The sequence below is a fragment of the Camellia sinensis genome, chromosome 11, assembly GCF_055761805.1.
Source record: "Camellia sinensis isolate YWXY chromosome 11, ASM5576180v1, whole genome shotgun sequence".
NCBI lineage: Eukaryota > Viridiplantae > Streptophyta > Magnoliopsida > Ericales > Theaceae > Camellia > Camellia sinensis.
In genome coordinates, this window is record NC_138971.1 from 46,868,268 (window position 1) to 46,881,156 (window position 12,889).

Consider the following 12,889-nt stretch of genomic DNA (forward strand, 5'->3'; position numbering starts at 1 on the left):
CCCATCAAAACGGTCAATGTGCGGCATTTTGAATCTGTTTAGAAGCCTTACGGTAGTCTCCATGTACCCATCTTCAATGTCAGGAATGGAGTTAAGTCCCTATGCCTTTTTGAATTGCTTATTAAGGTTAGCAAGTTTTAACAAGGTCAGGTCGAGATCATTAATATCAAAGGGAAAAAGCCCCTCATTAGGCTGCATCAGGAGTCTAAAAGCCCAAGTTTGAACCAACCCCTCTCAAGGATTAAGATTTTGCAAATCTTCAGTTGGTGGAGGTGGATCAAAGTTTAGCTGGGGGCCTGGGACTGGATGTGTAGTAGATGCCCTAGATGGACATTGCATTTCAGTAGTGGTCTCATCCTGCATGGCAATTCCCTGGTTTAACGCCACTATCATAGCCATAACTTCTTCTGGACTCCGTGTCATCACGGGTCTGCTGAGTTGGTAATCGAGGAAATGGATTGGTGTAAGCTGAGAGTTGACTAACAAGGATTTCGACCCGATTATACTTTGATGTATCTGAACTGGATGAGTGTAGACGAGTTTGACTGGATTGGGCTTTTTAGAATGGGTCTTTCGGTAGTGAATGGATCTTTTCTAAGCTGGCCTTTGGGGATTAGATGTGCTAGACCTTCGCTGAGTGGTTTTTTTGGGGATTGGATGGACTGTGATGGATTAAGGCTTTTTCGAGTCGGATTGGGCCTTTACTGAGTTGGGTACTACTCCTTCTTTAGCTCAGACTAACCTAGCATTAAAACAAATGCTCCATTAGATCAGTATATCGGGTATGCTAGTCAAAACAAAGCAAGATACAAATTTTGGCCCTAGTTCTGGTTTTGTTGAAAATTCACCCATATCAAACACAAACCCCTAGATTTTGACCCAAATTCTGATTCTGATATGATCCTCAAGGTTGAAAGGAATCGCCTTAAGATTAAGACTCTCCCAGGATTGCATCACGCATTGCCAAAGATTTCACATTTTGCACAAAAGCATTCAAAACACCCCTATGAGAGATTTAAGGTTTCGTTGTCCTGGCTTTGGAGTGATTTACAGCTTTACTACTTAAACAAGTGGTATCACATCATCCTGCATATGGGAGAGTATCATGTCCTAAGTTGGAACAGTCACTATGGCTTTACTATACAACTAGGTCGATTGGTCAAAAGGGTACCGCAGCAAGATTACCTAATATACCTCTCACACCTAACACCAATAAGTGAAAGGAGGATCAAACGATACAACGGTAGTCCCGATCCAAGGGTTGTGTTCCTAACATGGCAGAACCCACGACTGGTCAGCCTTTTGACAAGCTTTTGGGCAAGCCTCCGGCAAACTGTCCAGGAATAGCAAATGGCAAACACAGTGACTTAAGCGCACCAATGCAAATGTAATGCAAAGAACATATAAGTGTAGATAATATTTCACATGATGAAGTTCGAGTCAAGTTCTCTAAATACCCAGAGGAGTCGCCAGAAACTGTAGCTCGACTTTTCGTGCTCCTTTCGGATACGACTAGCCCTACAGTTCAAATTTTCTTGGTTCTGAATCTGATCTCACAAGTGCAGTGTGAAATAGATAAACACCAAAGAGTCCAAATATGACAAATCTTTTGAAAAATCGATTTTGAATCGAAATGCCAAAAATGGACTGCTTTGCCAGATATAGAGTCACCACCTAAATATTTTTGAGAAATTTAAGAAACCCATGACTCGTGCCAAAGGCCACTTGTCCGTCATTACCAAGATTGTCTCGGCTTGGGAACTTAGGTACGAGAGGGGAAGGTCATGAATTGAGCACCCCACTCGTCCGATTGAAGATCGGCCTTTACTAATCATGATGTGAATCTTTTTTACATTATATGCTCCTGTTCCGGTTATTAGGCTAATCATTACTATGTGGTACGCACACAAGTATAGGCTAATTTGCAAAATTCGGAACACTTTGATTTCATGTTTGTTTTGAAAATTGTTTCAAATATGTACCACTTGAAAAAACGATATCACACGTACATTCATCAAATTATTCCAAGTCAAGCAATTAGCCTTCATCCACATGCATTCAAGCATATATATCATTAAGCACTTAGCCTCATGGCAAGCATGCTAAACATGGTAGCAATCACATTCGTGCAATATGCTAAAACACAAAAGTGCTCACCTAGTACTCCGAGGTGAGCTAAAAGCAACAAAAGAGTTAGAAAGCATGCATGCTCCTAACTAATGCAACATGACTAAAGCAACACGTACAAGCTGTAATTAATAGGCTTGGCTAATAGTCATGTCATACGAGTCAATTTGATAGCATGTAATTTAAGCACCTTTTTCAAAGAAGTATTTAAACGACAATGCATTGTTAGAATGATGAACCGAGACTCGATGCATACAAGAAAAGTGGGTGCAAACATGGAGTATGCTAAAAGGAAAGTGATGTTCTAAACTAAGCATCATAAGCAAGTAAATAAAAGGGAAAAAGATGTGGGGTTGGAAGACATATACATTATTACATTGATTGCCCTCGCACAAGAGGGTCCGAATGAATGAAGTAGCTAAGCTAATTACCTAATTAACTAGCTATTACAAACCGAATTAAACAAACCAACTATGCTAGCTAATTATTACAACACCACAATTAATTAACTATTCTAGCTAATTATTATAAATTGGAACTAACTAATTAGTTACACTAATTAGTTAGCTACAAATTAACAACACATTCTTACATTTTGTCATTCTTCTGCATGCGGTGGTCATTTTAGTGGGCATAAAATGGCTGCCGAGGTTTTATAAAGCAGGTTTTACTGGCCCATCATTTTTAAAGATGCCCATCAATTTTATAGAACTTGTTTGCGTTGTCAGCAAATGGGTTCGATTATCTCATTGTGATATGATGCCAATGTCCCCTATTCTTGTGGTAGAGATCTTTAATGTTTGGGGGATTGATTTGATGGGCCCTTTCCCATCATCGTTTGGGTTTGAGTGTATTTTCTTGGCAGTGGATTATGTGTCTAAATGGGTGGAGGCGATCACTGCCCGAACAAACGATCATAAAGTAGTAATCAAATTCTTGCATGAGAACATCTTTAGTCGTTTCGGGTTTCCTAGAGCCATAATAAGTGATCAGGGTACACATTTTGTTAACCGGTTCTTTGAGTCGGTAGTTAAGAAATACTCTATCACTCATAAAGTTAGTAATCCATAGCACCCTCAAACTAGTGGCCAAGTGGAAGTCTCTAATAGGGAGGTGAAGCACATAATAGAGAAATCTGTGAGGCTAGATAGAAAAGAATGGTCAAAACGCTTGATTGATACATTTTGGGCCTACCACACTACTTATAAGACACCCATTGGGATGCCACTACATAGGGCGAGGCTTGGCAAAGCTTGCCACCTCCCGGTTGAACTTGAGCACCAAGCATTGTGGGCCATAAAGTAGTTGAACATCGATATGGCCGTGGCTGGGCTCAACTGGAAATTGTAACTCAATGAGTTGGAGGAAATTCGAAATGATGCATATGAGAGTTTGAAAATTTTTAAAGCTCGGACTAAGGAATTCCATGATAAGCACACATTAATAGAAAATCCTTTGAACTTGGCCAAAAAGTATGGTTTTTTAACTTAAAATTGAGACTCTTTCCGGGTAAGCTTAGATCAAGATAGGATGGTCCCTTTGTGGTTATAAAGGCATTTATTCATGGTGCCGTTAAGGTGCAAGATCCAAAGAATGGCCACACTTTTAAAGTGAATGGCCAAAGACTGAAGTCGTATATAGAGGGGATTGGGAATGGGGATATGATTAAGTCCACTACTTTGATGGACTCTTTTTACTTTGATTAAAAGATTGATGTCTTGTTCTCTTTTCTTTCCTTTATATTCTATTCTATTTTTGTTTATTCTTGATGTGCTTTATTTAACGTCTAGGGGACTTTAAATTCTCTAATGGTGTAATTCCTTTAGTGTTTGCCATGCCCGAACGGCATCGGGCAGTCTGGTATAGCCAGCTAATGGTGTTTGTAGTGAGTTCCTAGGAGATCAACTAAGACGGTGAAAACTAGAGTTTGAATGGCAAAGCCTAGAATGCAAAGGTTTGGAATTTCCAAGACTAAAGTCTGGTTTAAATACCCTAGGGTGTGGAGATTGCGTCAAAACCACCCTGGCTTGAACTTTGTATGGCAGCCCCATAGGTCAAGTTAGCTCTTTGTGCCTCGATTCTGGATATCAAATCAACCTAGTCTGTCACCCTGTTGGAGAATAAGGAAAGATACAAATATTGTTAAGGAGAAAAGTAGTACCCGTGGTTTTCGCGAGAAGATTATACCTTTGTTAAGCATTCTGATATTTCAAAGTGCTATTTTTATTTTGGATGTGTATTGTAAGTAGAAATGGATTAAATTTTTCTTTGGGTTGTAACTGGGTTTTTATATATATTTAAAAAAAAAAGGGCAACAGACTGCATGTGAGGCTCAAATTGGCACACGTACGAAAAGACCTAGCAGGGGGCACGAGCGGAAGGGCCAGGGCGTACGAGCGACCGAAGCCCAAAAGCTTATTGCATGAACGCCGCTGGAGCGGGCCAAAAATCAGTGCTCGTGCAGCCCAAATAGGCGCACGGGCAGCCCATTAAAAAAAAAAAATGGAGCGCGCGAGTGGAGGCCTAGGTCACACGAGCGGCCCAGGCCCAATTAGCTATAGCTCAAACGCCACTGCAGTGGCCTAATTCCGCCACAACTTCGTAATTCGACGCTCGTGCGGCCCATATGGGCGCACAAGTATCCTGATCCAAAAAAAAAAAGAAAAGAAAACTACAGATTTTATTTATTTATTTATATTTACTTATTTTATATTTCTTTAAAAAAAAATTGTGCCATTTATTTATTTATTTTTACTTACTTATTTTATATATAATAATAAAAAAAGTATGCAGTTTTATTTATTTATTTATTTTTATTTACTTGTTTTATATATAATAAAATAAAAAATAAACAAAATTCGTGCAATTTTTTTGCTTACTTATTTATTTATATTTACTTATTTTCTTTTCTTTTATTTATTTATTTTAAAAAAAAAACTTTTAAGCCAAACCCTAGACCCACATTCTTTATCTCTTCCCAGCACACTCTCTCTCTACCTCTCATTATCTTCTTTGTTTTCTCTCTCTCTCTCTCTCTCTCTCTCTCTCTCTCAACCCTACAAACCCACAAACTCATCAAACCCCGCCATCACCAACTTTCGCTTCCTTCTTCCTTCAACTTTCACTTACCTTTTTTCTCGCCAACACCTTCTATCGGAGCATTACCATCCTTTCCGACTAGCGACCTTCCGGTGGCCATTTTTTCCAACGAATCTACATCTCCTATTCTTCATTTCTTTTCTTCCTATTTTTTTTTTTCAAGGTAATCACCCACTTTTTGTTTAAATTTCTTAGTTTTCACTTGTAATATTAGTACATTGGTAGTTTAATGGTGATTTTGGATCTTTGTTCATCATCTTGGTCATCATCTTCATTATCTTTATTTTCACATAAAAAAAATAAAAAAATAAAAAATTGTGCTGCTAGTACCTGAAACCGACCATTGCACGTGCGGCCATCTCCAACGCACGTGAGCCTCACACTAAAAAAAAAAAAAAAAAAAAAAAAAAAAAAAAAAAAAATCTGGGCATCAAAGAAACCGACCACCGCACGTGCGGCCTAAAAAAAGAAAAAAAATTCACCAATAATAATAATAATAATTTAGCTTGTTGTAGCCTATTTTTATATAATGTAGTTGTGTAGTTTAATTGTTTAGTTAGTGGTTCTTGTTAGTTTAATTGGTTAGTAGATTGTTTTTCATTTTGTTTTAATCATTTAGTTAGTGATTCAGTTTTATTTTTATTTAGTGATTTAATTGTTAGTTTAATTGTTTAGTAGTTTATTTTTTATTTTTATTTTTTCTATTTTTAGTTTATTTTTTTTTTCCTTCTTTTCCTCTACTAATTTATTCATTTATTTCTTTTCTTTCATACTTTGGTTTACCTATTTTTCTTTAAGTTAGTTAGTTATTTTATTATTATTTTCTATAAAAAAAAATTAAAATAAAAGTTATCCGATGGTGTGATGACAATGAGGTTTTGAGTGATTTGTGCATGCATGCGCTATTTGATGAGTGCTGATATAATAGTTCCACATTTTTGGTTGTTTTAGTTGTATTATTTTGTGCAGATATGTCTACGTCATCCCGTTGAGCACCCAAACGGCCTCGCAATGCTAACATCGCCACTAAGGATGTACCAACTGACACTTGGGCCAACAAACCAATTGCCTGTGACACACCTTTTGATGTGGACTTCTTTCACCGCCATCAACCAACTGCATGGACTGTCCGACAACTTGAAGACCGAGGCCTCTTGGGTATCTACATTATAACTGAACTGACGTATCCTCGCATCGTGTGAGTCTTTTATCAAAACATGTACACCGGTGACGAGGCCCCCGGAGCATTTTTCTCCATTGTTGATGGGGTGGAGTTCGTGGTCACACCAACTTTCATTGCCGAGGTTCTCTACTATTCCATGGACACTATCAATGAAGAGCAGTTCCCGGTGTTCACTCGGGAACTCACAGTCCCAGCACTGGTGACTGAATTTTATGAGGAGTGACAAGATGATGACAATCGAACTAGCATCTGGCAGGCTAACTTACCACACCGCCTTCTTTTCCTTGATGTGGTTCTAAAAAAGAATGTCATCCCTCTAGACCACAAGGAAGAGCAGCGAGGGGACTTCCTCCGTGCCTTGCACCAATTTGACTTTGGGTTTTAGGTTGACATCCCTATTTTGATCTTCAACCAAATGTTCCGTATCCTTAATGAAGTCAAGCTGCGCAACACCCGAGGTGGTTCTACATGGGCCCTCACTTTCGTTAACCTCATCACTACACTCACAAAAGGCCAAGGGACATACCCACTCGAACCCAATGAGATTCAGCTTCCACCACCACCGCTTTATGGTAAAACCCAATGGCGCCAAACGACTACTCGCCTGCCGCCTCTACTACTCCTCCTCGATGGCCCGGCCAATCCTAATGATGTTCCAGTAGAGCCCGCCGCCACGCCCGCACCACTACCATTTCATATAACAAGGGCGTAATATCAGGCTCTTTTGGATAATCAAGTCGCTATTCAACAATCTGTGGTTGATCTCCAAGCCAACTATCAGGCATATTGGGATTACTCACAGATGGCATTTGATGGGTATTAGCAGTCAGTTGCATCTCTGCAAACTGACTTCTACACATACCGGGAGTCAAGCTAGCAGCAGTTTGATCAGCTTGGCGCTAAGGTTCATGATGAGGCATTTAAGACTCGGGACGCTAATGCATGCCCTATTTGAGTAGCATTTTCCACTACCGCCGGATCCAAATTAGTGATATCTATTCTATTTTCTTTGTTTTATTTCTTTATTTTTTTTTTGTTTTGTTTTGTTTTATCTTATTTTTCTTTTCCTTCTATACTATACAGTTAAAAAAAAAAATGTGTGTATGTGTGTTTGGTTCGTCCCTGCCTCGCTGGATGTGTGCCTACGCCGTCTGGTAAGATCCTCTCTCTCTCTCTCTCTCTCATTTTACTATCTACTTTACAGTTTCTTACATTGAGGACAATGTTGTATTCCAGTTGGGGGGTGAGGGTATTTATAAAATAAAAACAATTCATGTTTGTACTTGATGCACTTGATTGTACCACTTCACTTGATGTTAAATTTGTGCCAGTATGGTAGTAATATAAGCATATGTTAATTGGGGAACATAGTGGACTTGTATGAAAAGGATTTATTTGGTGAATACTCACATGTGATGTTTGCACTAGGAGAGTTGTTTGTGTTTTTGTTATTAGTACACTTGTCATGAGTATGCCTTGATTCACACGAACACACTTTCATAACGGTGACCTCTCTATTCTAATCCCTGGTGTACGTCATTGATAATTGCTAGTGTTGCAGAAAAGAATAAATGAGTAGCCTTGATACTTATTTAAAAAAAAAAAACATTGTTTGTTTGGGTTCGTAGCCTCTTTAACTCGAGTTAGTAAGCCCATAGGGGTATCTCTACACCTAGTGGCCTAAACCCGTCTAGTTTGGAAGTCATTGCCCAATACTTGCTACATGGGTTAATTAGAAAGCTTAAGGGACCTAGAGATTACACAGTTAAGAAAACAAATAAAAATAAAATAAAGACTTGTTCGGGTTCGTGGCCTTTTCAACTCAAGTTATTAAGCCCGTAAGGGTGTCTTCACACCTAGTGCCCTAAAACTGTCTGGTTTGGAAGTCATTAGCCTAATGCTTGTTACATGGGTTAATTAGAAAGCTTAATGGATCAGGACATTGCCCAGTCTTTCAAAAAAAAATGATAAGAATCTTTGAGAGGGGAGATTTGCACCTGACTGTACGCTCGAGCTGAGATAACATCAGACGTGACGGACCGCGTAGCGCCGAGCTAATCTCTGTTAACATGGCCAGCGGCCTGCCTTGCACGGTCGGAAATATTGACCGGTCAGGCAGCAACTAGCATAGCTGAGCTGCGCCTTGAACGTGTTGGACGGAGCTTGGGTTAGCGGATGCTGACCGGGCTAAAAGGTAGCCCGAGCTAGTCCGTGGGCGCGATCAAGGCCGGTACACCTTGGATTGGTCAGTCGATATAAAGTGGCTTCGTGTGACCAAGATTGAAGGTAGACCGGTTGGAGGCCGGCATGCCTCGCAACCGGATAGTCATGATGAACCGACCAATGATAGTTTGGCCGAGGTGGGCAGGCTTTCGCCTAATTCCAAGTTATAGGTCGGCGACACATAGCTCGGTTATGAGCATGTAATAGCGGCTCTCCACAAGTGACAGGCCGGTTGTGGTACTCCGGTTAAGTATGCCACCTGGGCCAATGGCGTGAAGGAGAGGACATCCGCTCCACGCACGCCTCAGTACCGTTGGACAGTTCTGTGTGTACTGGAGGGAGGACTAAGCCTTTACACGCGGAAGGTGGTGAGAGGCGAGCACTGCCACCTGTCCAGGGAAGGACAGCAGAGGTAGTGCGCGCACAATCTTAAGGCTGCATGGCCAACCTAGAAATATGGAGGAAGAGAGACGTTGGAGGTAAGCAAATTCCTCCTATCAAAAACTCTCTCTCTGATAGCCTTCTTCTTTAGCTAGTGGTCTGACTTGATCGTCGGAGGGTCTTTCTGGCACACCACTGCCGGGCAGCTCACCATTTTTGTGTTGCAGAGATAGACGCCGTCACAAGAAGCTTGAAGACCAAGGAGTACGGAGAATAGAGGATATTTCGCCCCCGTACAATTGGCGCCGTCTGTGGAAAGTTTTTTGATACTCAACCCTTGTTCTCAGAGCTTCTTCGATCATTTCCATGGCCAACAACGGCGAACCCCCACTGTCAGTCGTCGATGCCGTCACCCCTGAGTACGTCCGCTTGTGAGAAGGTCCTCTGAATATTCCAGCCATGGCAGGCCTAGAAACTCCTTCGCGGAGTGCGCGAGACAAACGCGGAAGGAGTGCTGATCGCTCGCGGAGTCCTGGGGGCCGCAGACGCCGGAGGGAGTCCCATGCGCAGTGCTTGGAGCACAAACTCAAGGACCAAGACGCCGTCATTCGCAAGATGGCGGCGGAGATGGAGCTGCTGAAACGCCAGATCAAAGGGAAGGGTGTTGCTGGAGAGGGCAACCTCAGTGAGCGCACCCCGTCCCCTCGTTGGAGCAGTCGCCGTCAGGGGAGGACCCACTCTCTCTCCATCACCAGGAACTATGGGGTTGGAGGCTCCAACCAAGGGGAGGGCAGGTCCCTCTCTCGCGACAACACATACCGTCCCTCACGCCCGACACCAACGTCGGGATCCTCTTTCTTCACACGTTCCAGGGACTTGAGGGATGTATTGGAAGAGAGGGCGCGCTGTCAGGAGGCTCGAAGAGTGCCGGCATTGCAGAGGTTAAGCGCTCTAGTGCGTTACAGTGAGGAAGTGGTGATGCCAGCCCCCAAAGTGATGGCCCCTGTCCCGGAGGACAAAGAGCTGGCGCGACTTACAGCCACGCCGCTGTCTCTAGAGATTGAGAGTACGCCACTCCCCGCCGGATTCCACCAGCCAAAGTTCACTTTGTACGACGGCAAAACGGATCCGTACATGCACGTGAGTCATTATCGGTAGGTGATGGCTGGCCACCGGCGCAACGACGCTCTGATGTGTCTTATATTCCCATCAAGCTTGGGAGAGCTGGGTCTGAAGTGGTTTGAAAGGCTCCCGAAGGGGAGTATAGAGGGGTGGCAACAGCTAGCAGAAGCCTTCGTCACCAGATTCAAGACCAACACTCGAACGCCGAAGGAGGTCGACCATCTCCTGGGCGTTAAGATGGAGTCTGGGTGTTCGTTGAAGGCATACAATGCAAAGTACTGGGAAACTTACAATGAGATCCTCGACTGCCCCACCAATCTGGCGATCACTCAATACAAACGGGGTCTCCCAGTCGGACATAGGCTGCGAGATTCACTCACGATGCATCAACCTACAACCATGGAGTCATTGATGCAGCGGATCAATGAGCACATTCGTGTGGAGGATGATGCCGTCTCCGCGACCAAGAAGGTTAATCCGGTCGCGGCGGAAAGGAGGGTTGCGGGGAAAGTTCACTCGGTTGGGCAGGAGGATAGTCGCCCAAACAACCGGTCGAAAGACCAGCGCAATGGTCCAAACCGTGATGACAGAAACAAGGGCCGCCGAAACGACTGGGCAAACCCTCCCCGTGATGCAGCGGAGGATGCCAAAAGAAAATTGAAGGCGCGGATTGGGATCACCACGGTGTTCAAAATCCCCATCTATCGCATTTTGAGCGAGATTCGAAGCGAACCCTTCGTCCGTTGGCCGGCCAAGTTGGGGAATGCCCAGAGAGGCTTCAATTCAAAATATCGCTGCACCTTTCATGAAGAACGGGGGCACCGAACAGAGGACTGCCTGTCGCTCAAGCAACACTTAGAGGAGTTGGTGGCGGCGGGGTATCTTGACCAATACATAGATGGGGGCATCAAGGCCACGCCAGCAGACCAAGTCGAGCCAAACGGCCTGGCCATCCTAGAAGCGCCCCCGCAAGGTGTAATCAACGTCATCCACGGAATCATTGAACCGGCCAGGGTTTGCGAGCTGAGGGGGATGATCAAGAAGGCCGAGCACATGAGGGAAGTGCTCTCTGTTCAACCCGCTGTGAAGAAAGGAAAGACCGAAGAAAGGGACATCCTTTCATTCTCAACCAAGGACTTGGAAAGCGTTCAGATGCCGCACAATGATGCCTTAGTAGTCATTCTTCGTGTCAAGGACTTTGATATCAAAAGAATCTTGATCGACCAGGGGAGTTCGGTCGAAATCATGTATTATGACGCGTTCAAACAGATGAAGTTAGAAGACAAGGACTTGGCCCCTGCGACGTCTCCTTTGGTCGGCTTCAACTCACAGCCGGAGTGGCCAATCGGAAAGATTATTTTGCCGGTCAAAGCGGGTTCAGTAGTAAAGCAAGTGGAGTTCTGGGTGCTCAAAGTTCCATCCACCTACAACTTGATCTTAGGTAGGGGCTGGCTGCACGCCATGCAAGCGGTTGCCTCGACTTTCCACCAAGTCATGCGCTTTCCGGCGTCGAGCGGGCAAATAGAGGAAGTTTGGGGAGACCAGGTGATGGCAAAACAATGCTTCGTTGCGGTAAATGGCAGCCGAGCAGCCAAAGGGTTTGTCCAAATGATCGAGGGGCCAGAGGAAAAAGAGGTCCTTGAAGACATGGAAAGGAAGGCCGAAGAAAAATCGGTCGAAGATTTGGTGGAAGTGCGCTTTGACGAAAACGATCCAACTAAATTCTTCCTCTTGGGATCATCTTTGTCTAGCGCCGAACAAGCGGATTATGTCAACTTCTTGGTTTCCAATTTGGAGGCCTTTGCCTGGATGTCTTATGACATGTCTGGCATCGACCCAAGCTTCATCTGTCATTAGTTGAATGTTTTCCCTAACGCACGGCTAGTCATTCAAAGGACGCGCCGTTCAGCCCTGCACCATGCTGAAGTGGTGGCGGAAGAAGTGAAGAACTTGTTGGAAGCCGGGGCTACAAAAGAAGTGCAATAGCCTCGGTGGATATCCAACACGGTGGTTGTTCCCAAGAAAAATGGCAAGTGGCGAGTCTACGTTGACTACAAGACTGTCAACCGGGCTTGTCCTAAGGATAGCTTTCCCCTTCCTCGGATTGACCAGCTGGTGGACTTGACCGCTAGCCATCAGAGGTTTAGCTTCCTGGACGCTTATCGCGGCTACCACCAGATATCCATGTATAAATCGGACAGAGAGATTACATCGTTTACCACCCCTAGAGGATTATATTGTTACAAAGTCATGTCGTTCGGACTAAAGAACGCCAGTGCAACCTTTCAGCGGATGGTTACAAAAATGTTCGCTCCTCTCTTGGGCCAAACAATGGAGGCCTACATCGACGATATGGTGGTAAAGAGTAAGGAGAAGTCTGAACACCTCACCGACCTAGCAGAAATGTTCGCCATACTTAAGCACCATAAGCTTCGTCTGAACGCCTCCAAATGCGCCTTTGGAGTTGGCACTGGAAAGTTTCTGGGTTTTCTGGTTACAAACCGAGGGATTGAAGCCGACCCATCCCAGATCAAAGCGATACAAGAGCTGGAGCGCCCGAATTCTGCAAAGGATGTGCAACATCTTGCCGAGATGGCAGCTGCGCTGAACAGATTCATCAGCCGGTCTTCGGATCGTTGCAGGCCCTTCTTCAAAACTCTCAAGTCCAAGTTCTTCTGGGATGAAGAGTGCGACCGTGTACTGGCGGACTTAAAAGCGTATCTCTCCTCAACCCCAATTTTGGTCACGCCTCAG

General features: G+C 43.9%; 1 protein-coding gene across 1 annotated transcript; it reads left to right on the forward strand.

Moving 5' to 3' along the window:
- Positions 1-10,534: 10,534 nt before the first annotated feature.
- On the forward strand, positions 10,535-11,992 carry LOC145802310 (uncharacterized). The gene has a single exon (XM_082895001.1). The coding sequence runs from the start codon at positions 10,535-10,537 to the stop codon at positions 11,990-11,992; it is 1,458 nt and encodes a 485-aa protein (XP_082751127.1).
- The last annotated feature ends 897 nt before the right edge of the window (positions 11,993-12,889 follow it).